General features: G+C 40.0%; 1 protein-coding gene across 1 annotated transcript in view; it reads left to right on the top strand.

Annotated features, from left to right (window-relative positions):
- Positions 1-267: 267 nt before the first annotated feature.
- Positions 268-26863, top strand: part of LRP5 (LDL receptor related protein 5) — a 134746-nt gene continuing 108150 nt past the window's right edge. The window contains exon 1 of the mRNA XM_017810915.1: positions 268-449. Coding sequence (XP_017666404.1) covers positions 359-449 — 91 coding nt within the window. The 5' untranslated portion in view covers positions 268-358. The remainder of the gene's footprint in view (positions 450-26863) is intronic.

Raw genomic sequence — 26863 nt, 5'->3', positions numbered from 1 at the left:
CTACTCCAAACTCCCCCGCTGGTTTTGGAGTAATTGCTCCAGAAGGAACGAGATTTAAAAAAAAAAAAAAAAGTAAAGAAGAACCCCCTGAAATCCCACCTCCTTCCCGTGCGGCCAGGTGCAACCACGCGCGGGACACGCCGGAACGGTGCGCCCCCGCCTGCTCCCGGGATGCGGTGCGAGCTGGGATCCTCCATCCCAGCCCCCTCCCTGGCTGCGGCGGGAGGAGGAGGAGGAGGAGGATCGGCTCCAGCGCCTCCCCCCTTCCCCGCCTCCCTCCTCGCCGAGCGCAGCGCCCCGAGCATGGATCCTGCTTGAGCAGCTCCGAGGGCTCCGGCGGCTGCTGCGGCGGCACAACATGGAGGCGGCGGCCCCGCCGCTCCCGCTGCTGCTGCTGCTGCGGCTCCTGGCCGCCTCGGTGCTGCGCTGCGAGCCGGGCCCGGCCGGGGGTAAGCTCGCCGGGGCGTCGCGGGGCCCGGGCCGACGGGGAGGCGAGCGCCGCTGTCCCTTTTGTTGTCGGACTTGGGCAAACTTTCCCCCGCGCTCCGCCGGGAGGGGCGGGAGCGGGGCCAGGCTCCCGCGGGCGGAGAGGACGCGCACATGGACGAGACGGGGCGGGAGGAGGTCGGGAGGCTGGGTGCGTCGTTTACCCCTCCACCCCCAAACTGTTCCGCCTCGCCCCTCTTTTCTTCAAAAAGGGGGCGCAGGAAGAGGAGGCCTCTCCTTCCCCTTCCCTCGGGACATACCCTGCTGGGGGGGGGAGCGGTCTCCCCCAGGGATGGCTCAGGTAGACGCGTACAGTTGCAAAAAGAGAGACAAAAGTCGCCCCCAGCCCCCCCCCGCCCCCACTCCCGTCCTTCCGCGGTCCCGGGCAAGGATTTCTCTGGAGTTTGGAGGGGTCGGTGTCGGGTGTCGGTCAAACTCTTGGCAGGGCTGGGGAGGGGGTGGGGGGAAGGCAAGTTTGGTGTGTGTGTCCTGCGTGTCCCCCCTCCCACCCCAGCTCCGTTCTAAGGCTTTAGGCGGGCGACGGGGGGTGGCGCTGCAGCGGGAGGAACCGGCCGGCCCGGCTGGAGGCGGTGGGCGGGGGTCCGGGTCCAGCCCGGCCCGGGTGCGGGTGCCCGGCCCGGGTCCAGCCCCGCCGGCGCTGCCCGAGCTGGAGCCCCTGCCCTGGGCCGGCCGAGTGCTGGGCCCATCGGCAGCCCGCGCCCCGTCCCGGGCACGGAGCCTGCCCTTTGCTTTCCCTTGCAATACCGTCTTTAAGTGAGTGTGCTAATCCTTTTAAATCACAAATAAACGGAGGCGGTGCTCTGCCTGCAGCATCCGTGGGGAGCGGACCTGGGTCCGTTCTCCTCTGTTTTTCCTGCGTGCTGTTCCGGTCCAACTTTGTCTCTCCCAGGACGGGGGGTTCGAGCTGCATGTGTAAGACTTCTGGTTTTTTGCTGCTGCATCTGGTCTGCCTGAATACATCACCCCGGTGCTTCAGCAAGCTGAAACCTAGTTGTTGCGATTTCCTAGGTAGTTTAGAAAACTCGGCAGTGTGGCCAAGGCTGTCAGAACATCACCTCAGGGCCTCTTTTTATTAGGCCACCCACCTTTTCAAACCTCCTGTAATTATTAGAACTGTCATTTAGAGCAAGAGAACCGACCATTTTCTGCTGGCATCATCATTCTGTATTTTTAGTTGGAGCTATATGTGGGTGTGTATTATTGTATTGCTTATTCTGTCAGGATTATATGAAAAAGATACCCTTCATATCTTAAGATGCACCTTCTCCATGCACATTACCACAGTCTTTTAAAAATGTTTCAGAAAGCCTGAAGTGCAGCTTGTGCCTTTCTGAACGCTTACATTTGTGTAAAGGTGTTCACATCCCTGCTTGACTGAATGAAGCTAGTGTAGCTTTAGGGGGAAAAAATCAACTTCTGGGAGTCTTAAATGAAGGCTGATAGTGTTCTTTAAGGATTTCCTTAAATTTACTTAACAGACTCTAATAGAAAGAGATATTTTAAAAAAGGGATAACTTAGGAAAATAAGTTCATGATAAAACTAAGGAATAAGTTGTAACTTGGAGTTTGGTTTTCATTCACCTCCTTTTAGAAACACTGATTCTTTTAATATAGTGTACGTTCATCATGAATAATCCTTAATTCCTTAACATGCATGGAAGAACTCTTCTACAAATGTACCATTTCTAATAATTAGCTAAAGAATCTTGGTTATAAATCTTAATGACATTGCCTTTGTTCTGCCTACTTAGTAGGAAAGTATGTGATTCTTTTGTCGAGTTGATCTGGACAGTACTTTTAAGGACAGCTCATCTGTCCTTTTAGAAGGAGTGTGAATGTACTGTGAGAGGCTCTCCATGGTTTTAGTTCCATTTCTGAGAAGCCCCATTCTGTAAGGACATGCCTGACTTTTACCTATTAAAAGTATTTTGATGTGCTTATCTTACAAATATGTAAATACATCTCTGCACATTAGGTATTTGATGGAGCTTCTGCAGTATTAAAGCTTCTCTGAAGTTTCACATGTTATAATAGATCTTGAATACTTTGGCTGTGAAATAATTTTGCTGTAGAGCTAAGTTCTGCTCTGTATGTGGTGGTGTCAGGAGTGGTTTTATTTTTGTGGCTTGAAATAATGATAAACCTGTTACAGATATGGGTTATACTTGACTCTCATTTCACTGTAGTAAGGCAAAATGGTCATTGCAATTGGTGCTTCCTTGAAGGCTGGAATCTCTTGCCTATGCAAAGTATTTTATGCTTTTGTCTGAAAATATTGTAAGTTCTGGATGCTTAATATTGCAGAGAAGGTATTTTATGTGGGACTCTTAAAACCTCAATGTTGAGATAGTTCTTGTTTCAGAAGAATCTTAAGCAAGAATTACTTTTACTTAAACTCACAAATGCTTTATTAGCTGTAACTTGTCATGCACTAGGATGTTTCCTGAAATCATGAGATCATATCTTAGTTTTCTTTAATGGAGCTACTATTTGCCTGATATCAAGAAACACAAGATACAGAAAGGTAAACAGAGAAGTGTAACAGGATGGTTACAAATGCTTGAAACTAGGGATGCAGCATGAAATAAAAAATGCATTTGAGCACAACCCTAAAATGACTTTTAATCTATACTGTTTTTCCTGAGATGACCTAAAGCTAGTGAAACATATCACTATTTTTAAATGTAGAATGTAGCAGTAAAGATCACTTACTAGTTTTATGACAGGTAAATGTGCTGTGTAGGAGTCCTCAGCTGCATTTCAGTGCCGTTTCAGTCTGTCATTGATTTAGGGGGCTCTTTTCCTAGTAACTACTACTAGCATGATGTGAGGGTCTGTCACAAATCATAGTCATAAATCCTCTTGAATTAATAGGAAATACTGAAAGTTCAGACTGACTCTGAAGTTTAAGTTGATACTTTCAAAGCATTGAATCTTCTCTCTTCAAAGTTAAATGACTTTAACTGTCTTTTAGGTATAGTGTGGGAATTCATTTGTTATTATTTCATTTTAAATTAAATTATTTAAAATTTAAATTAACTTTCAAGCATCCAGAGATGCTATAAAATCACTCATACTGTTGATGTGTCTGAAGTACATAGATTAGCATGACATACAAAGTCAGTACTTTAGAATAACGTGAATGTATTTCATTGATATCCCAGTATAAATTCCACCATTGCCTCTTGCTGCTTTAACTTAAGAATTTATGTTTTAGTTGTGTATAATATAGTTGTTAGTAAAATAGACCATGGACTTTGTTCCACCTGTAAATTTTCTCAGTCCTGCATGTTTCTTGAATAATGCAACCCAAGGTAACTTTTTAGCAAACACAGAGATTGTTTCTGGGAACTTGTTATCCTTTAGTGTTTGGGTAAGGTTTGGCAGCATAACAACAAATAAAGGTTACAAAACGTCTCCTAGAGTATAGACTCATGTGACTTATTATAAAAGTGTCTACTGTAACTTTGCTTCTAGTTAAAAATTAGCCAGTAGTGCACAGTTAAAAGCAGTTGTTCCTCTTTTTGTCAAAGCAGAAATAAATTTCACTATTGATGGTGCTCAGAAACAGCTATAGTGATGAGTGTAGTGTCCTGTTAAATCGATATTTCTTGTGAACGTACTGTATTGTATGAAAGCAGCGTGATGTCTTGAGACTGAGAACAATAACTATGTTTAAATTCCTTGTTAGAATTAAGAGAAATAAAGCTATGTATAGTAGCTTCTTTCTAAGAAATTCGCTTATTTCTTTCCTTATGTGTTTAACCCAAACTATTAAACATTCAAAATGTTTTGCATCTGTAGGTTTGGGATTTCTCTTGGGAGTTTATATGACTGAAAAAAAGCGCAACACTGAGAGCACTTTAAGGAAATAGATGTTATTTTCTGCTCAAGGCATTTGTGAAGAACTTAAATAGGTACCAACCCAAGCCTCAGGAATAGAATAAGTATCCCCCCAGTTTGTGGCACAGGCCAGCAGCGATGCAGCTCTACTGTGCACAACGGAGAAGAGCATTTTATTTAGAGATTTTGAGGCATGTAGATTATTTTCTTTTCCACTATTCTGCTTTCCAACATGTTGGACATGTCCAACAACTGCAAGTTCACATAGGGCAGGAGCACATAATTAAGATATTGGCTAGGGATGCTGGCTAGTGAAACCCATGTGCTGTTTGGACACTTGGAACTTTCTGAAGAAGGCAAAGATCTGCCATCTCCTGGCAGCTCACAGCTGGGGCTTCTGAACTGGAAAAAGCACCTCTGGAGAGTCCTTCCCCTGTTGAGTTAGGCTATGGAAAAAATCATGATAGAGTCAAAAGATCTTTTTAGCAATTCTTGAGATTTTGTGTGATGAAACAGTTGTGGTGAGAGGAGGAAAGAAAATGGGAACTATGTCCCACAGAGTATTGTTCAGTACAGTTGTTGCTTAAGAGTTTACAGGCCAATAATTCTTTTGGTTTCTTCTCTTGAAAAAAATCAGAATGTGGAACTCACCAGTGTCTCATCTTTGTGGTTTCTGTTTACTAAAGATTGAAAATATCTGTTAAGCCACACAGTTCTACTGAGAAGCTCCAAAGAGTGTAAGGAATGGGTGGTGGGCTGGTAAGAGTGTTAACGGTCCATTTAATAAACAAGATTTTTAATTTAATTGTTCTTTCCTTTATTCTTGCTTGACTCACACTTTGCCTGCCAGCACAGGCAGTTGTAAGGTGTCATTTTGTATTGATGTTAAATGCATGGGTGACTTTTGCAAGGATGCTAGTAGATTGACACAGGCTCGATTTAAATTGGTGTGTTTGCTCTGGATGATAAAAGGGTTAAAGCAATTGAAACTTCTTTTAAACCAATAAATAATTTGTATGTGTGGTGTGTTAGATTAACTTAATAGAACAACCTACTGGGAGAAGGAATTTCTTGACTGTGAATCAGCTACAGAATTGTCTTCATTTCACAGTACGAAGGTTTATTGCTACTGCAATAAACACCACTGACAGCAGATGCAGTAGTAAGTTCCTGGTGTGACTGTCAATGGTCTGAAAAGCTTAAATGTTGGCATATGTATTTAAAAATGTTCCTGCTTAATAATATAATAGTTGTTGAATAATTCTTGGCACTTTGGCTTTCTGAAGTGCTGTGCGAATTTTAGCTAATTCTGAATATTCTGCTAGGATAGCATGTGTTATTTATCTTTCATACATAAGAAAATCGAGCTTCCACAGTTAAAGCTCACTTACTTTAAACAGTAACAAAAGTTGTCTTTGTGGCAGGCAGAATTTTTGAACTCTCGTCTTCCAGTTGAGACTATAGACGGTAACCAGAAAATTGGTCATTGAATCAAGTGTACTGTTCCTGAGCTATGGTAAAAGATGATGCATCTGGAGAAATGAAGTTGCAAGTGTGTTAGGCTGTAACTCTTCCCTCTACTATGAAAAGTAGAAAGATGGAAATTATATTTCTGATTTTTATTTGGTTACACAAAGGTTTTGATTTTAATTTTTTTCTCATGGATTTTTGTTAAAGGATGTCTGATGTTCTGTGAAAGTGTAGTGCTCTTAATTTGGTGGTTCTGTCCTTCTTACAGGACTCCTGTTGGCTTGAGTTTTGTCTGAGAGGGAGATGAATGATTGAGTTACTTACCTTGACATCTCTTCATTTGATTCAGAATTTGGCAGCATTTTGCGATGGTGATTCCAGAGGTTCTCTGTTGCCCTTTCTTTAGGTTACCTTGACTGTATATTTACTTTATTTCACCGTGTTGTTGCATTGAATGTGATTCATTCAACATTTATTAATACTGGTTTTTGGAAGTGGCGTTTTACACTATTGTAAAGATGATAAATTAGTCCTGGGGGAATTTTGATCCTCAGCCTGCAAGAATTAGATTGAAGGTAGGAGGGGGCAGTCAGTAAAGACAGAAGCTTGACCTCTTCTTTTTATGGTGTTTAAGAGTAAAAGAAAGCCAGAGTGTGAGCAAGTGTTGTCTGCTTTGTGTTTCTGAACCTCTGGGCAGATGAGGAGTAGCAGTGGATTGAGTGAACCTGCTTAGTGAACTATTTAGCTTTTGGGTTTGGGAATCAAATAGTGTTACTATAATGTGATTTTACAGATGTTCTTTTTCTTTTTTGCTGTTCAGTGCTGGTTTTGACTAAATCAAAAGGAAAAAGAGTGGATGATCTGAGAAGACATGATGAAAGTGTACAGTGCTGCTGTAATCTACAGGTTATTGATAGGTCATTTGAGAACTTTTATGGACTGTTGTATGTACTTATGGCTTAAGCCATATATTCTAGGTTTTGAATTAGGCACAGATTACCAGCAGTAATGTAATTAAATCCTTGTCAAGAACTTACATGCCTTCTGCAGAAATTGCAGTTTCATGGATTTCAGTGTCATGGATGCTTTGTCCAGTCCTTGTACTATTTTCATTTATTTTGCATGAACACATTATTTTCTGTTCTTCCAAAATGAAACTCTTCTAGCTGACCTTAAGACAGGGAAGAAAAATCTGTAGAAGACTAGAAATGTAATTAAATGGGTGTGGTTTTTCTATAGAGTATGGTTATCCAAAAGGTGAAGTTGCTTCCTTTTATACTTTTATAAATTGAGAGGGAGATACATCCCCATGCCTGCTTGTTGTACTTGTCTTTATATGAATTAAAACACCACAGAATGCCTAAGTGACAATGTATATTGTGGATCAACCAAAACAAAATGATTTCCCGAGAGGTACTGCTTTGAGCTAGTCAGCATGTAGGATGTCCTCACCTGCAGCTGCACTTTATGATATGCTTCTGCCATTCTCTTTTCTCTAGATAACTCTTAAATACTTGGTTTTGGCCTTGCTTTTTTAGTGAACTCTCTATGACGGCAGTGATCAGAAGTACCTTGTTTTTGTTTAGTATGTGCTCCTGAAGTAAACAGCTGGGTTGTGCATGGTATAGGTAAGTGTTTTGCAGGTTTCTCACCATGACACATCTCCAGGAGCTTTCTGGCTTATGCCACCTGAAGCTTTACTTCTTTGTAGTGTGGATTTTTTCTTCTTGTTTCTTAGACTTCCTAAATAACATACTTTTTACATCTGTCTTTACAGGTAAGACTGAGGGGTATTTTTTTGTGATGTTGAGTGAATATTCTGCCAGCTACTTTATTGTTATGAGGTTTTCCTCTGCCTTGCACCCTGTGAGGTGCTTAGGCACTCTGTCATGTCGTTTTCCATCAGCCCATCATTTCTAGGATGCTTCGTAGGCTGTGGCATATTCCTGTGTAATCAGACTTTGTCTGAAGAAGCTATCAAGGGTTGAAATCTCAGTGTGTTGAATTTTAGAAGTCTTCTAACCTGATTTCTCTAGTTTTTGTTTTAAGAGTGGAACATACTTGATATTTGAGGCAAGGTGAAAGGCCATAGGTCTTTACTGTTATGTTTATTGTTCATGGATTACTTCCAAATAATTAGTAAGGGACAGTTTCTACAAGTATTTGTACAGATACAAAAGTAACATTTTTGGGGCAAAGAATGCTTGCTTTAGAAAGACAATCACAAAGCCATGGCATTTGGAGTAACTTAGGAAATGTTGCTGCCGTGTATCTGTCTTCAAAATACTGTTTTTAGTTCTGTGGTTGTTTGACCCTGGCTGCTTGCCAGGTGCTCACCAAAGCTGCTCTGTCATTCCCTTTCTCAACTGGACAGGGGAGAGAAAATATAACAAAAAGCTTGTGGATCGAGATAAGCACAGGCAGAGATCACTCACCAATTGCTGTCACAGGCAAAACAAACTTGGGGAAATTAGTTGAATTTATTGCCAGTCAAATCGGAGTAGGATCATGAGAAGTAAAAATCTTAAAAATACATTTCCCTAACCCCTCCTTTTCTCCTGGGCTTAACTTTGTTCCCAGTTCTCTCCCTTCTCCCCTCAAGTGGCACAGGGGGACATGGAAAGGGGGCTCAGTCAGTTCATCACACATTGTCTCTGCTGCTCCTTCCTCCTCAAAGGGAGGACTCCTCACACTCTTCTGCTCCAATGTGATGTCTCTCCCATTGCTCCATGACCTTCTCCAGTGTGAGTCCTTCCCACAGGCTGTAGATCTTCAAGAATGGCTCCAGTGTGGGTCTCCTATGGGCTCACAAATCCTGCCAGCAGACCTACTCCAGTGTAGACTTCTCTCTCCATGGGTCTACAGGTCCTGCCAGGAGCCTGCTCTGGCATGGACTTCCCACGGGGTCAAAACCTCCTTTGGGCATCCTCCTGCTCTGGTGTGGTGTCCTCAACAGGCTGCAGGGAAATCTCTGCTTGAGTGCCTGGAGCAACTCCACCCCCTCCTTCCTGCACTGTCCTTGGTGTCTGCATGGCTATTTCTCTCACAGATTCTCACTGCTCTCTTCTCTGGGCACAATTTGCTTCTACACAATAACTTTTTTTCCCTTCTTTAATATGTTATCCCTGGGACACTACCACCGTCATTGATGGGCTTGGCCTTGGCCACTGTTGGTATTGGCTCTATAGAACATAGGGGAAGATTCCAGCAGCTTCTCAGAGAAACCACCTCTGTAGCCCCCCTGATTACAAAAACATTGCCACACCAATGCAAGACAAGTTCAGTCACTTAGTGTCTTGATGATGCCAGGAAAATATATTCTGAAACAGAGCTATCTTTTTATCTGTTTTATATTTCATTATAGAGGAAGAGAAAAAGCAAGAGTTCGCCTCTAGGATAAGAAGTTGTCTCTGCTGATGACAGTGAATAATTCAAGGAAGAGAAGGAATGAAAGGTTATGAGATTTATTCTCTGTTGTGTAACTACAGGGGATGTCTATATAACATGCTTAGTGTTCATTCTTAGCACTTGTAGCTTAATACAAAAGCCAGTAAGCTGTTTCTTGAACTTCCCAAAGCAGCAGAATTTAAAAAAACAAAATCCTAATCCTTTTTTATATAGAAGATGTCGCTTTTGGCCACTGAATCATAAATTACCCAGTGTTAGATTTATATCGGTCACTACATACATCGTGCAGATTGTTCAAAGAGCTTTGGAGGCTTTGTGTAACTACTTATTTCAAATAAAGTGTCACTTATAAATTCTGTCCCATTGAAGTAAGGTTACTCGTGGCCATCAAGTTTCCTATTTTCTCTGTCACATTTTGCTTTCATTTCAGTCATTGAAAATTTTCTGGTTCTAGAACAAGAAAAAGCTCAGAATAGAGTTGCCTGCCGTGTAGGAATGAATTTTGACCCAAAATATGGTATAAATGATACAAATAGTTTTTATCTTTAAGTTTTTCTCTGATTATTTCCCCCTGCTTGAGATTCGGCAGCTTGAAGTACGATGTGTTTAAACATCAATGTTTTTTTTCCAGAGGGAAAATGTTTTAGCCTCAGAAATCTTACCTGGATGTGTCTTTCCCAAAACATATGAAAGCAAATTAAACTGCTGAGTTATTCATGTTCCCATGTGAGAGCTAAGAGGATGAAAATGCTCATGGGTAGCATTTTCCACTTAGGTCTACACAGCTGTGCATGATTAAAAAAAAATCTATACATTGTCTCCATCTTCAATAGCTGAGCAAAAGAAATAGTTAGGGGAAATTTTTGTCTGTCTGGGTTTTAGCAGTATGTTTTTTATGTCTGGATAAAGTTGACTATTACATAGTCATTCTAAATCTCAAGTTTGCAGGTGTTCAGTGATAGAAAGAGTTACACATCTGGACTTACTTAAGCAAGCTGCACAGTGAGAGTTGGTAGGTAGGGTGTGGCTAATGCAGGCAAAATTATAGTGAAGCTTCAATAAATTGGAATTGAATTGTTGGCAGTCTTTCCTTGTCCCTAAAACCTGTATGAACTTGGATTTGCATCTCATTTGATCTACCTTCAATAGCCATTCCATACTAAGCCACAAAAGCCCCTGACACTCATTGTCAGCTGTGACTTTGGAATCTGTGTGCAGGAGGGGAAGATTTTCTATGATGCCCTTAAAAAGGTGCATTTTTCAATTGCACGTCAGGTATGGCAACTGCTAGAAGGAACCATGTATGCTTTAAAGAGTCAAGAGAATATTCCTGGAGGCTTTTTGAATTGAGTAACTGAAGTCTTAAGGAAGCTCAAAACCCAGTTTCTGTGAACATTGTAACTAATGGGAAGGGACCTGGGGGTCCTGGTTGATGGCAAGTTGAATAGAGTCAGCAGTGCCCTGGCAGCCAGGAGAGCCAACCTTGTCCTGGGGGGCATCAGGCAAAGCATCGCCAGCTGGTCGAGGGAGGGAATAGTTCACTCTGCTCTGCACTGGTGCAGCCTCACTTTGAATATTGTGTGCAGTTTTGGGCACCACAGTATAAGAAAGATATTAAGCTATTAGGGAGTGTCCAAAGGAGGGCAACGAAGATGGTGAAGGGCCTTGAGGGGAAGATGTGTGAGGAGCAACTGAGGTCACTTGGTCTGTTTAGCCTGGAGAAGGGGAGTCTAAGGGGAGACCTCATCGCAGTCTACAACTTCCTTGAGAGGGGAAGAGGAGGGGCAGGCACTGATCTCTTCTCTGTGGTGACCAGGGACAGGACCTGAGGGAATGGCCTGAAGTTGTGTCAGGGGAGGTTTAGGTTGGATATTAGGAAAAGGTTCTTCACCCAGAGGGTGGTTGGGCACTGGAACAGGCTCCTCAGGGAAGTGGTCATAGCACCAAGCCTGACAGAGTTTAAGAAGTGTTTGGATGATATTCTCATGTACTTGGTGTGACTCTTGGAGAGTCCTGTGCAGGACTGTGATTTAGACTCTATGATCCATGTGGATTCCTTCCAACTCCACATATTCTGTGATTCTGTAATGCTGAAATTTGGAGAAATGCACACACACCAGCAAAAATGTAAGCAAGCATTGGATGATATTTGCAGCAAAAAACCAATTATCTGCAGGTATTCTGTAAGAGCTGCAGACAACTGAAGTGAGCTCTGTAGTTTGTGTGTAGCTACCAGACCACTCAGTTTCCTGGAGCAGAGGCAGATTTTCTTCTAGTTCAGAGAAGTGCTGACCTAGGCAGTACTAATTTCTTACAAGGTCCTGGCTAGTTTATAGTGAAGTATGTACATGTGGAAGGCTCTAAGATTTTGGAGGGGATGGGGTGGTGGTGGGGAAGTTTTCCATGTATGTATATGTGTGAGCATGTATACAATATGTATCTGTGTTCTTACATGCTTACACACTTGGTTAACCAGTTTCTCCTGCTCTGTTTTTTTCCCTTTCATTCTAATGGTTGTGTTATTGAATAACCTCCTGTTCTGAAAAAAAAACAAACAACAACCCCAAAACCACAACCATGCTTTTTATGTACACTTTAACTCCTGATGTTAGATGTCAATACTTTACTTTAAGGAGAAAGGTTTCACAGTCACTAGGTATGAGACTGGAATTCAGTATACCCAGATTTGGTTTTGGTGTTGTTACTGAAATATACTTTAAAGTCTGTGAACTCCCTGCATTTCATCTGAGAAAAGGTGACACTGATACATAAATGGTCTCTCTGAATGTATCTTGGAGTGTTTTACACAAGAAGCACCTCAGAGTGATCTTTCCCTGTACGTAGGCTTTTAAAATAATCATCTAGGAGTAAACCTGCTTTGTTTGACTCCATCGTATTACTCTCTCAATGACTGATGTTTCATTAGAGAGAAATGAAGCCACAAACTAACAGGATAGTAGGTAAAGTATTCCTGAGAAGGCAGGGCAACATGCATTTTATTAATCAAAATCAGTTTTGTGCACCTAAATATTTGATCTTGCATAACCACTTTCTGTACGTTTTGCAATCATTATTTTAGAATTTCTGCATGCTGTATTGCTCTCTTGTATTGATAGTATTTCTTCTTCTCTTGAAAGCTATTCTAGGCAGGGATCTTGTGTACTGTTTTTAAAGCTTTTACCTGCTTACTTTGTATTATGTCGTCCCGTCCTGTCCCCCCCCCGCCGCCAACTGTCTGAATAACCAAGATTGCTGAAGGCTGAAATGTCTGTAGGTGGGTAATTAAAAACGGTGGTCAAGAGAGCTCTTGGAAACTTGTTGGGTTACTTACCTAAGTAGGATGATGAGGCAGCATCATTGAATGAAAGGCAGAAAACCAAACCTTAAACAAACCAAAACAAAAAAACCCAACCCCAAAACACCCTCCTATTTCTGGCAGTTTGGAAAGGCTGCTTGCTGTCCCTTTAGCGTGTGGCTCCACTAACGTTGTCTGCTCATGACAGAATTGGTAAAACTGGAGAAGGTGCAACTTAGTGAGTTTTTGAGGAATGCTGTTTGTACTCAGCCTAGTGCACAATGGAGAGAAGATGAGCAGATAGAAGTACTTTACCCTTGTGACCTCTGTTGATATTAACTCTCAACTTGCATGGTCCAAATTAAGGTCTTCATTGTTACCTGCAAAAGATTTAAGTTATCTAGAATTCATTTACCTTGGTATTACCACCATGACACATTTAGCCCTTCTCCATCCTGCGACAGGAATTAGAGTTCATGGAAAATAACTCTGGTTGCTGATCCCCAGGTGGTGGAACTCCTGGCATCTGGAGATAGAGCACATCTGGCGCTGGTCCTCAGAGGCAGAATACAGCCAGCCCAGAGCTTATTGCATGTGGGGAATGATGCAAGTGACTTGTTTTCTCTGAACAATGGCTATGGGATCTTTGTAAGCATTGGCCTTTCGCCTGTTTTTTTAAGTTTTTTTTTTTTCCTGAGGAAGTCTGTGTGCAATGAGGGAGGATGTGGAGTACTGTAAGTTTTTGATACAGCTGACTCAGTCCTCCAAGCAATTCTTGCTTCTTGACAATGGTGCTCTTATATATGCAAAATGCATGCTTAAAAGGTTTTGGTAGATACAGGTAAAGATTCTGGCATCCTTTTTTTTGTGCTTTTCTGATTCCTAGGATTTTGTAGAGTCAGTGTTGCAGGGACATAGAAGAAAGTTTTCTTTTTAAAGGAGTTGTATTGCACTGCTCAACTTGGAGCCTGTTAGCATCACCTTCCTTGTACTAGGGTAACAAAACTTGCTTCGTTTGACGTAGAATATGAATTCAAAACCTAACAGCTATTCCAGAATTACTTCCCCAGGGGTGTTTGTATTTTGGAATGGTTCCCCACAAAGATTAGTTCTGGAATACTTTATTATAGTCCTTTCTCTGTCTTGGTCCTGGAACTCATTTCACACTGTGGGGATTAAGAGTGAGTTACACACATTACTGCATCTGAGCATCTGCTGGTCACATCCTGATGTAAACTGTTTCATTGTCGTGGTTGTTTATAACAGGACACCTCTCCATGTGCTTGTTGATAGCCTTTTAGGACCCTTTTGTCCACAAATACTGATTTCTGAGGGAGGATGTGTTCCAAGAGTCTGTGAGGACATTTCAGGTCATGTGGCAAGAGTGTCTTTCAGACAGGGTTTTGGCCCTTGATTGACAATAAGGCAGGGGTAGGTAGGAGGACTTTGAATAGATAACAGAAAAAGTATTGATTTGCTTGGGAGGCTGCTGTGCAGGACAGGTGCACTCAACTGGTGTGCTGTATGGAGTAGGAATTTGTTCTTTTACTAGTAAATTCTGCTGTTCTTTTTTAATTACTGGTAAATTCTCCAGGTTTTTAGATCCTTGATCATTAACTGGGAGGAAGCTGATTTACACATTCTTTCCTATGCTCAGTTTGAAACTCTAGCAGGAGTTCTTTCTTTTTTTTTTTTTTTCCTTATTTAATTTTTATAAATATAACCTTGGTCTGTGTTGGAAACTAAAATGACTTCAGGTGTCTCATCCCTGCTGCAGAACTGTCACTGCTGTTGCAAAGCACTGTGTTGACAGGAACTCATCATTGGATCAGTAAAACTTCATAGCAATTGAGAGATGATGTACCAGTGCTAATGGAAAGCATCTGCATGGCTTCTGGAGGCTTGGGCATCACCAGAAGATTGTGGAGAGGTTGCAGGGATAAAAATATGACTTGTCAGCTGCTATGCTGTGCTCTGAAATACAGCTGCATGCATTGCTTTCTCCTGTGTAACTTGTTTTCCATTTTATTGGGAGGCAGAAGCAGTACACCAAATTCTACAAAAACCTCCCAGTTTTCTCAAGGAACTAGAGTTTTGATAACTGTTTTTTTTTTTTTAAACTAAAATGTTTGTGTGCAAGAGTAGAGCAGTCAAGCACAGTGGGAGATTTTTAAGCATTATATGCACACACTTAAAACTGCAAAAAGAAACTTTAGCACCAGTTTGTTATTATAAAGTCTGAACTAATGTTGGCTGTTTATAAAAGGGAATGGACTTCACAGGGTTATTTTCTTATTTAAACTTCAGCAGGACACTGGGAACAGATTACTGTGAGTATTTGAGTAAGTTGTGTTTGCTTAGTGTGCTTGGCAACATTTCTTTTAATGAAAATTTAACTTTTAAGCTATTCAAGTTCAATTTCAAAACTTTGGCCTTCACCAGGAGAGCAAGATGACCGGAAGAAAAAAAAATAGTGTTTTGGTGTTTTTTTTGCAGTTGCTGATGTGTATGATGGCAGCTGTCAGATCACTGTTGTGTATGTGGCCAGAAGCGACTGTGTTTTTTTATCTTTATTCAGAAAGACTTTGAAACATGGAATGGTAATTTATTCAAAGTCCTGTCATAAATATTGCTTAATTCCAAGAGGAAAATTTTTGCTGGGATGATCCCAAAACATTAACAAATAGATCAGTCTACAGCAGATAGCATTCTATGCCTTTCTCCCACGTTTGGCTGAACATATGCCAAATGTATGATCAGACTCTTTGCTGGATGCTACAGATCTCCCAGCTTCAACTCCACCTGTTGCACTGGCTTCAGCAATTCACTGGCAAAGAAGTTATGGTTTCAAAATTCTTCCCAGTGTCTGAAATGGCATGTAACTTTCTAGTTCTGACAGCTGCAAGTTCATGTTAAAAAAACAAGAATTCCTGCGACTTGTCTATTAGCTACCTCAAGGTACATTCTTCTAAATAGTTGTAAAACTGGCACTAACAAAAAAAAAGCCCTGAATTTTGTTTATGTGTAGGTCATTGTTTAGTTTTTAGTTATTTTTTTTGCTCTTCCCCAGAGGCTGATTTGACACTTAAACAGAACTGAACAACTGGGTCTCTTGTTGCTTCTTAAGTCCTGGAGAAGTGTTTGTTATTCTTTTGTTGTTGTTGTTGTTGTTTTAGGTTTTTTTGTTGGTGATTTTTATACAATATTTAGGCAGAGATCCTGCAAATGAAGTTGCAACAGTGTCATGCCATTCAGTGAATTTACCGATTTTGTATATTCTGGAGTCTATTGGGAACTTCTCCTGACTAATAGTGTTGCATTAAGCGTGAAAAAATGGAGCTTGTTTGCAACACCTGGCATAGATTAGGAAGGGACTGTGTTTCAAATGGAGTGTTTTGTCCAGTGGTTTTAGTTGATGCAGCATCCAGCTTCATACTCCACCCAGTGACAGCACAATAATGTGTGGCTGTGTAGTAAACTAGGGCCAAAAGTAACCTCTTTAGTTACCTTTTGTATTGTGGAATGTCTTATCTGTGCTCAATTATTTTTTTAACTTCCCTCTTGCCTCCCCTTGCCTCCCCTTTGCCATTCTCCCCCCTCCATCAAACATTTTATTAATAAATACCTGTATCAGAGAGGAGAAAGAGAGAAGCTGGTCTATGATATAGGATAAAATATGATTTAAATAAATTTTTCTCTAGCTCAGTAAAACTGTGATACTGAAAGATCAAGTATTTGATGATTCTAACATATTAAACTTTGAAAGAAGGGTAATGCCACATGTTTCCATGTTGCACAGCCTGTGATGTGATGATTCTTTGTGTTGTTTGTTTTTTTAATAAAAAAAAATCTAAACTCAGTGTGTTATTTTTGCTAGTCTTTAATTGTTTGTGCTGCACCTCATTAGAGACAAGAATAGCATCTTGAATCTTCTGAGCAATGCAGAAATGGAGCATGTGTTCGCATTTATAGTGTGATGTGATGTGAAAGAGGGTTAATTGTATGGATTAACTGTTCTCCAGAGTAATGGATGTTTTCTCCTTTGATGTTGTAGTGTCCTTGGACAATGAGCTGAAGTTTTTGAAAGTTTCAGCTTAAGTAGCCTTTAGAAATGTTTGGTGTCATTTGATGTCAACTCTCATTACCTCATTAAGCGTGTCTCGATATATGTTTATCTATCTATATATCTATCTGTCTATCTATCTCTCTATCTACATGCTCTGCATTCTAAGGTTTTATAAAGGAAACAACTTAATGCTATGATCAGCGAAGCACATTCTTGAGGGGTTTTAGATGCCCTAAGTTAAACTTAGGAAAGTTGATGTTTCTCACATATTGATAACACAGGGGAAATAAAGCACATCTCACTTCAGAGCTTCTTGATGCAAAGCAGTGGATGGAGGATAATGGCTTCTAACTGGCCCCTCAGTGGCTTTTTTAAAATAAGTTGGTGGTTTTGAATCTCATTCCTGCTGAGATAACATGTATTGCACAGTACTGCTCTACACTGCAGGTATTGGTCACAGCAAAAGAGACAAAACCCCCTGAATTGTCCTCAGAAGTGAGTTACTTTCTGTCAACCAGGTGAAGTCTGTTGGTATCAAGGTTGACCCATATTGCTCATGGTAATTAACAGAAGACTGACATGAGCAGGGAGTTCTGGATTTTAAATTGCCTTTTTAAAGAAGGAAAAGTTTTCATTTTAATTTGCATCTTTTTTAGTTCGTTTCTGCACTGGATGAGCTTGATGAAGGACTTAACTATTTCTACTTTGTACTACTTTTATTGTAATATTGCAGTACTTTCTCTAAGGAGAACATGAAGGTTTTGAGCAATTATTTAGTTACAGGAGCTGCCTACAATTAGCTTAGAAGTGAAGGCTTTTGTCAACAAGTTAGTGCTTGTTTGGTGTGTATTTGGGTGTTATTGTTGTCGTTTGTTTTGTTGGTAGATGCTTTTTTGCTTGTTTTTGAGGAGAAAGCTGTTTTTCATAAAAAGCAAGTGCTTTTGTGGTCTAGTTTACATCTAGTTTTTAGAGAAGGTAGGTTTTTCCTCTCTTTTAACAATATTCTGGTTGTTCAGCCTTCTCTTTCAGACAGTGCTTCAAAGGTTAGGTGGATGCAGGCAATATGTTCAATTTTCTTGCATTTCACAAATGAAATATAAGGTGTCTGCAGTTTATTTTTGAAATTATTCACGTAAGGCTTACATTTGGGGCATACTATATTTTCAAGCAAGTCTTCCATCTTTAGTACATAGGAAAAACAGCCCTTCTTGTTAGCATGTAAATCTGTGGGTTAAAATGGATTGGTTCATAATCCTCTGTTGTGTTATAAGAGGGTAGATGTCTACTTTTGTGTTTAATCATTGTCAATCATACCTGGAGGGAGTTACTTAAATGCATGTGATCATTTCTTGCATATATTTTGTCTTTATTAACAGTCTGCTGCAGGGTCTTAGTTATAGAAAGTTAAAGTACAGTTGTTACTTGCTGACAGTGTGCAAGTGTCTGGAATGTTGAATATGCTGTGTTTGTCACATTTCTGCATTGGAAATGTGGCTTTAGACTCATAGCTTTTTGTATTAACAGTTGTATTTTGCACTGTTTTTAATAAGTAAAAAAATATGCACATGTTTAATAGGGAGGGCAGGATCCAGGGCATTTAAACTCTGAAGCAATCTGCGACAGCTGGAAATAGAAGAGGTGTAAAAACTGGTTGTAATAAGCTTACTGTGCTTAAAAGGCTTTTTCCAGAGAGCAGACACATGGCACTGATACTTAGTCCAGCTATGAATGTGTTATATGAGGGACAGTGGTGAGTGTATTAAGTGTATTCTGCCTCAGACTCTCAGTCTGGCTTCTGAAGGATGGCAGTACTTATTCATTTTTCTCAACTACTGCATGTGGTTCAAATAGTTGTTTGGAATATCCTTCATCTGAAATGCCCTGGATGTTTTCCAGATGCCAAGAGAGAAAAGTTCCTGCTGCAAAAGTCCTGGGTCATGTCTTCATTGCTAAAACAGGTGTAATTATTAGATTGATACTGCAATCTTGATGTAAAATTCCTGATAGAGTCAGTGCAACTCCATGCGGCTGATGAAATCTCAGGTGGAGCAGTGAAATAAAGACACTGACTTTTTACTTGATGTAAAAGTTTCCAATTCTGTTCTGGCATTTTAGCATTGAAATAGCTGTCTCAATGTGATAATTACATCTTTCTCTTTAGCAATGAAGGCACAGCCAGATAGTGCAAATGAAGGATGGAGAAAGGGGATATGGTGATATCCTATAAAACAGGATGATCAGGTCACTCGTGGCCACATGTTGCTTCAGTTAGTTTTGTTTTAGTATAAACAAGTGCACTTTGTTCTGTCTTCCATGATATTGCTTCCTTGTGTACTAATAGCTTGTGCACTTCCTTCTGCAGAAATAAAGCATAGGATTTGGACAAAAAAGCATTTAGTTACACTTCCCTAGATGTGTTGTTTATCCGAAGTCCAGTTTCTTATTTGCAGTACACCTTGTCTAGGCTGCCAAAGGAATGGGAGATTTGGGGTGGCTGAGATCATTCCTAAGCTGTCCATTATGGTAAAACCTATGCCTTTTTTTAAAAAAAGAACTGTGAGGTGGCTTGATGGTATGAAAAGGATGTAAGTTACTCTGTCTGGAAAGAAACAATAGTTATGGTTCTACTAGGGTTCTGCTTAGCACACTGGGCTCTTGTCTTGGCTGTGCCATGGACTGCATGACCCTCAATCCTCTGTGGCCTTCCTTTCAGTCTTTGCCTCATATTTCTAGACAGCAAGTTTTTCAGCTGTAACAATCCTTCACAATGTGTCCATATTGAGTCTTTCAGGGTGCGAATCTCAATTCTTACTTGTAGGTTTTTCCATAATATGAATGATGACAGTTCATGTTGTGTAGTTTGTGGTGTTTGTTTTTTTCCCCCATGTAGTTCCTTTGCAGGGAGATTCTCATTTTGCCCCCCTTTTATGATGGACTTCAGGTTTTTTTAGACATTTACTTCCTTTATTGTTTGGGAAAGGCAGATATGCGTTGGGTTAAAACAATAATTAGGCTTGGCTGTTTATACAGGTGGGGAAACCACGTGTAGAAGAAAAAGGAAGAATTAATCTTGGAGTGCACTGGGAAGAAAAGAATAACTGTCTTTATTCTTCAGCTTGCTGTTGAAGTTGAGGTACACCATACTTTTCTAGAACCACTCCTACTTTGTGGTTCTGTAAAATGAGAGTATTTGACAACATTGTGACAGCTTCTCTTGCGTATGCATTGCAGAGAGTTAATTTCTTATGCTGGTGGGATGTTATTGAGACTCACATGAAAATGTAAAGAGGTAAATAAGCCTAACTTGAAAAATAGAAGGTAACTAACAATTTGTTGTAGCTCCACATGGAAATATTTCAAAATCTTAAGTTTGGGAGTTTGTGCATGGCTAGGTTTATACTTAAAGCATATGAGTAAAGCAAACCTGTGTGTGCCACTGTATTATTTTTCATAAGTGCAAAACCACCTCTGAAGTTCCTTCCCCTGAGCACTGTTGTGTACAAGACACAGCAGCACAGAGATGGTGCTCTGCAGGTCTGCAGTTAGACAACATTCTGTCTGCAGCTGAGCTGGGCAAAGAAATTGCCTTAGTGCTTTTTTTAAATCTGTGCCTTTTTAAACCAAGATCCTTTTGACAGGATCAGTTGAAGAAAAGAAACTGTACGAGCAGTCAAACTGGCAGATTTCAAGACACCAAAACATCTGTGATGTAGTAGGAGACTGGGGGATGGGGAGTAATGTGCTGCTGGGGATGGGCAGGAATGGGCAGCCAATTCAAACACACAGCAGAACAAAACACATCTGACCCAGCCCAATACGAAGGGCATATTTAAATCAAGATCCCTCCTAACACAACGTAGCTGGAGTTCAATTTGCGCAGAGTTTATGGTTTGATCTGGAATACCGGGTTTGTCAGGAGTGTATGTACTGCACCCTGCGTTGCCCTGGGATCTTGGGGAACCCCTCCAGCTGCTCCTCGTTCTGCAGTTTTATAGCCTTCCCTCAGTGCAGAGGACCACCACTTCTTGAATGTTGTTTTTAGTCTCCTTTTTTGGGATCTTTATCCTTGATTACGTATCACACTATCACATACATGTCACACAATTCTGCAAACACCAGAACTCAACAGACACTGAGAAGAGTGACCAGTTAATAATCTTGAGGTGATACAGAACAGTAATTGTCTGCAAAAACAACAGAACAAGAAATGTTAAACAGCTCCTATTTAACTTCTTTTAAGGCTCCAAATTTCAATCTGTGCTGAGATTTTCTTAATTTTTAAATAATTATTGACACTCAAAACCTTTTCCAAAGAGCAAATGGGGCATTCCAGGGCTGAATTTCAAAATGTTTCCCATCTTGCACATGCACACTGCCAGTCTATAAATTTAAGTACATAAGACTGTTGCAACCTGCTTTTTTTTTAAATATTATCAATACAACTCCAAATGTGGAGACTCTTCTGTTCTGGAGGATTTGAGCTAACAATTGTGTTTTGTGTAAATGTCCTTAAATTCCATGTTATGAAGGGACAAATAAGAGATGATTATTTTGTGTTTCTTCATCTGAGCTAGCATTTGTACTTTATTGCTCTTTATTAGGGACCATTTGTACTTAGGTCTAACAGAACAAACAATTTTTACCAGTTTATAATCTTCTCTAATTTGCAATACAGCAGAATTATGAGCAAGCCACATGCATCTCCAGTTTAAAGGGAAAATAATTTTGTGGGCAAAACACTCGAGCTCTTCTGTCCACTAGTTACGTACTACCAAGTCTTAGTTTGGTACTAATAGTCCTTGGGACTCAGTGTTGAAGTAAATTCAATCTCTGGGAAGACCTTAGCAAGAATATTTGGACTCAGGGATAAACGTGTCACAGTTGCAGATGATGGCTGCCAGATAAATGGTAATAGAATGTGATCTACCCTGTAAAGCAAGAATGTAATCAGTTAATGAGCAATATTCACTTACCTGCATTACTCAGATCAATTCAAGCTAACCATGCGCTTTGCAAGTGTGTGAACAGCAATGCCATTGAAGATAATGCTGGCATTAATTTGCATTAACAGCAGAGTGCAGGCATGCCCCAAAGAGCATAGGATCCTATTCCATTACACTGATCACCAAAGGCACATTAAATGAGTTTATCAAAACAACTGTATTAAATGACATTGTGACACCTCTTTAATTAGCAGTTCCCTCCTGACTTTGGAAGAGTTGATTCTTCAACTCAGTTTGCAATATACTATAATCATTTTAACTTAAAAATAAAACAAGTCAGATTATTTTTTTTCTGACCCATAGCCAACTTCTGACAAAAAAATGGAAGTAAAGATGGTAGTATCCTGAACACGCTTTCTTTTCTAACAAATCCAGTGTTTTTTTAATAGCTGTTTGGGATAAAGCTAAATTATGAGAAGTGCCATGTCTTTGCCCCCACAGCACTGAAAAACAGATGATAATAATAATAATAATAATGAATAGAGCATACAATCTTCCTTTTTGCTCCAGATAACTTGCAGGACAAACATTGACCTTAAAAAGACAAAAGGAGCCATAAGGAATTGATTTTGTTCGACCAATGTTCTCGGCTAAAGCAGAATCATCTCCAGCAAGCAGTGATTTGAAAAGCTTGCAGCAGGTTACTCTGTTTATTTGCTGCATTTGACGAGGTAAATTAAATATTATCAGTGATATAAATACAAGCACAGTGTTCCAGATTTTATCTTAAATACTTCTTTTCACCTCATCTTCTTTTTGTACTCCTTCCTAACAAGCTCATAAAATCTCAGTCTTGAATATTTGACTGAAACATAGTCATGAGACTTGCACAAAAATCAGAAGTCCTGTCTACAACTTGGCACTAACAACTTCTCCCAAGTTCACACCCTTTAAAGCCCAGTATCATGTGGCGGGTTCCATTTAACAAGGTTGTTTTATTTGGGATTATTCTTAAATGCTAGAAGAAAACCACACCAATTGTGGAACCAACATTCGAGTCTTCCACATCTGACTTGACTACACTTCTGTTCCAATGAATAATGTTTACCAGCAGCTGAATCCAGCACATGCTATTTCTGAGTCTTTTACTGCAGTGTGCAAATATATTTTCAGGGGTACAGATTGTATGTTTAGTGGAGATAGAAGTAAAATATCTTTTTTCAGCTTTCTTGAGATTTGTGTCTTTTGGAGTTAATGTAACATCTGGAACTGGAACTAAAAATTGGAAACAATTCAGGTCAGAAACAAGCATACCTTTGTCAAGCCTGTATTTGTTCAAGTCCTGGAGAAAATTTGCAAGCTAAATTTTCCAAATTATGTAGAACCACTGTTTTATCCATTAAAAGTTTGGAACCCTCATAGCAGTGTAATCTACTATTATTGGCCAGACAGTTGTCTGCCAAACCAAGGAGGAATAAAACAAAATGAAAAAGAAAAAAACCAACCAACCAAACCAGAAAAAAACCTTGCTCCCGTTGACATCCAGAATCTAAAAACAGGACACTGCAGATGTTTTTTCTGTTCATGGATTGACCTGATCTGTTATTCGCAGCAAAAGTCATGTTTAGATGTTCAAGGAAGTCACCCTTTTGTCTGCATTCTTCTAAACAACTTTATGCAGAAGTAGGACAAATCTTCAGTTTCTTCTGCAGGTTTAAAACTCTACTGAGCATACCATGGGGGTGAGGGGAAATCCACACCTATTGCATTTAGAATAACAACAGCAAAATTATTGTCGTGCGCTCTGTATCACAGAATGTGAAATATCCAAGTATATTTTTTTCCCGTCACATCCCCCCACCCTATTTTTAAGCACTGCCTCTGCACTTACCCATTTTGGCAAAGCTACGTAAGAGACTACTTCAGTGCCACTTCTGCTTATTCTAAAATCAGAAAATACCAAAAATCTCAGTGGACAGGCTCTTTCCAATTTTTGTGAGTACAAGCAGAGTGCCATATTAATTCTCGCAAAGAAAACTGTCATGAGTCAGCTGACAGCTCCAGGTGTGGGTTGAATATGGTAAACACTGTTATGGAATTGAAGCTAGTATCCTATGGTATTAGACAAAATACAAGTTTGTACTTTAAAGAATCCTTAATTAAAATATGAAACTTTCTCACTGACAAAACAATGTAAGTATTTGGTTTTGCAGAATCAATGGAAAGAGGAGCAGTATTTGACCAGGGTGATCTGGTAGAATTATAACTGAATCTACATCTCCCAATTTTCTTCCCAGTACTGTCACCCCACAAACATCCATTTCTAACTCAGATCTCTGGATCCAGTATAGAAACTCAATCCAATAAGGGATTCATTCACAATCCACCCACCACCTTTGCAAAGAAAGGGTAACAGGGTGGACTTTGCTAGCATACTCATACCACATTGAGGCCCTTAATTTCCTATATTCAGTCTCAGAATAGTTCAATGCGGACATGCTGTGTGACCAGGCAATAAACAAGTTAGTGTTTCCTATAACCAACCAAGATGTCTTAACAGGCTGAGGAGGGAGGTGAAGTGTTTGTTCTTTAGTTCTGAACAAGTATGGGTAACAAAAGTTTGAGGTTTAGATTGAATATTAAGATGAAATTCTTTACTGTCAGGGTGGTGAGACTGGGAACAGGTTTCCCAGAGGAGTTTTGGATGCCCTATCCCTGGAAGTGTTCAAGGCCATGATGGATGAGGCTTTGAGCAGCCTATTGAAAAGTGTCCCTGCCCATGGCAGGTGGGTTAGAACTAGATGATCTTTAAGGAACTTTCCAACCCAAACCATTTTGTGATTCTATGACATCCAAGATCTAAGCCTCCTTATGCTCCAAAGAGTAGAGCTAGACAAGAGGGATCATTTTGTGCTGCAGAACTGGTTTCTTCAATTAATTTATAGCTGCTAGGACCCTACCTACATGGTCTTGTTTCTGCATAGCAGCTATTTTTAAGTATAGAAAACTGATGCATGCTTACTCCATATCCTGTCTTAGAATTTCCATAAGAAGGTACACCCTTGCTTGCAAAAGTTTTGACATGTTTATTTTTTACCATCTTGTGTGCCTGTGGCAGGGGTGTGTGGGGGTTTTAGCTCCTCGGTAATAAGCGTTTTTGTGGTTTAGGACATCGACTGCTGCAAGAATTGTGCTGTTCTCTCTGTCCAGCAGTACAGATGGCTTAACCACAGAGGTCTCCATTGCAATTGTCCTGTTAAAAATTGAAGTAATATTTAAAATATAAGTTGGTGCACATACTGTAATTTTGGATGGCTGTTTTTGCTTGTATGCTTATTAAAATGAGATCTTCATTTTATGTTGTGTACCAGGCTCCCAAGATCCTCAATCGCTTTTCTTAAAAGCACAGTTAAACCTTTCCATGACCTTTAGCCTAGTTAACTGGTTTAAGAAATGTTAAGTAAGGCTTTTCTCCTGTGCTGTACATAGGGTTTGTGTTTGTTCTGTGCTTCTAGTGCTTTCAAGAGTAGAAATCATGCACGTGCCTCAGTATTCTCATGTCTTTCTATTTTGACTTTAAGGGGAAGGAGACAAAATGTAAGCATGTCAACAAGTATGAAGCAGTGTATAAATATAACTTTTTAAAACTCTTTCTCAGCTTGTCTTAGAACTGTTGCAGCTTTGCAACAAACCAACAACTGATGACAAATGCACTGTTGATTATCATTCGTGATCATCTGAGTCTTAATATGTATGGTGAGCCCTGTCAAACTGGTTTTTAGAAAACTATTACTGAAACTAATAACAAAGATCATGTAGTGCATTTTTTAGTTGTTTGTTCCATGTCACTTTGCTGGGGCTAATGGGTACCCCTGAAGCACTAAATAAAATTTAAATGCTCTAGGTGGGATTGGTACAATTAAAACAGTGAAAGTTAATGACTGAATTCAGAAGCAATCAGAAAGCTTGTTCTTTTGGAAGGTACTTAAAGGTGGGCAGATGGCAGTAGACTTGCCATACTTCTCTCAGCTTATGTTTTTAACAGAGATGGATGGAAGGCAGAGAAAAAGAAAGATCATTACTGTGCTTTTATGTATGAAGTGCAGAGGAGTCTTAAGCCTCAGTGCATTAAAAAATGCTTTTTTGTATCACTTATGAATGTGATAGAGATGATGGTAAGAGAACTATGGTAGTTGTGCTAAAACTGATTCTGTTTATAGCAGTCAACTAAATGAATTATGGTGTACAAATTATGGTGTACAAATCCTTCAGTCTTATATTGTGTCTGCACAAGACAACTTTCCTGATGCAGGTAAAATAATTAAAATTTAGTAACTGACCACAGACAAGGAACAGAAGATTTGCCCATGAGCATTCAAAGGGATCGAGAGCAAAGCTGGAAATTGAACCCTTGCTTGATTCCTACCCAGCCTGATTGGGAGTGTTTCCTGTTCTTCAGTTAATAGACTGATGAGAAGCTCTATTTTCACACTGTTGCACAGTAAGCCTGTGTGTAGATAGCTCACTCCATTGTCAAGTCAAGGGTGTGTTTTCCAGTTAGCTGAAAACCACTGGAAAATTGGTGGGGTTTTGAATAGAAGTAGTATGTCTTTAGAATGAAGTGGTTTTGATTGAGTACTGCACGATCCAAATAAGATTGTAGAATTGCTACAAGAGGAAAGTCTATAACTTTCTATAGTTTAGGCTATTATCTGTTTAGAGTTTATTTCATAATTTGTGAGATTTCAGGTTCTTTTTTTGCTTTGTCCAAGGATTATGAACTCCATGTGTATACAGAGGTTTTAAATATTGCGTATTATGGACAAATGAACTGTTATAATTTTGTAGTTTTACTGAAAAAGAATGTATTTTTTTTGAGACTACATTAAAATGTTGTCATTTCAATTGGGCAGTAATAGACTGAATATAAACAGTTTGTCCTCCACATTCAGTGTGCATCCTTTTACTGTTTATTTTTTTATTTTTTCAAAATAGAAACTGGTGTTTCCCTTTTCAAACAATTTGCAGTTGTCAGGAGTACTGCTGATCAAAACAGAGCACAACACTGAGCATTCCTTTGAGTCTCCTAGCTTTCTAACCACGGAATACCTTCTCAAGTAAGGGATATTTCCTCTTGTTGTGAAACAAATAAGCTCATTGGAAGGTTAATGGTAGTCAAAGTTATTACTAGTTTTTTTGGGTCTCCCCCAATCAACTTAGTCTGTTCAGCCTGGAGAAAAGGAGGCTGAGGGGAGACCTCATCACAACTTCCTCATGAGGGGAAGAGGAGGGGCAGGCACTGATCTCTTCTCTGTGGTGACCAGGGACAGG

The sequence above is a fragment of the Lepidothrix coronata genome, unplaced genomic scaffold (assembly GCF_001604755.1).
Source record: "Lepidothrix coronata isolate B3197 unplaced genomic scaffold, Lepidothrix_coronata-1.0 Scaffold1, whole genome shotgun sequence".
Taxonomy (NCBI): Eukaryota; Metazoa; Chordata; class Aves; order Passeriformes; family Pipridae; genus Lepidothrix; species Lepidothrix coronata.
Note: the sequence above shows the minus strand (reverse complement) of the source record. Positions and strands in the feature narration are given on the sequence as shown.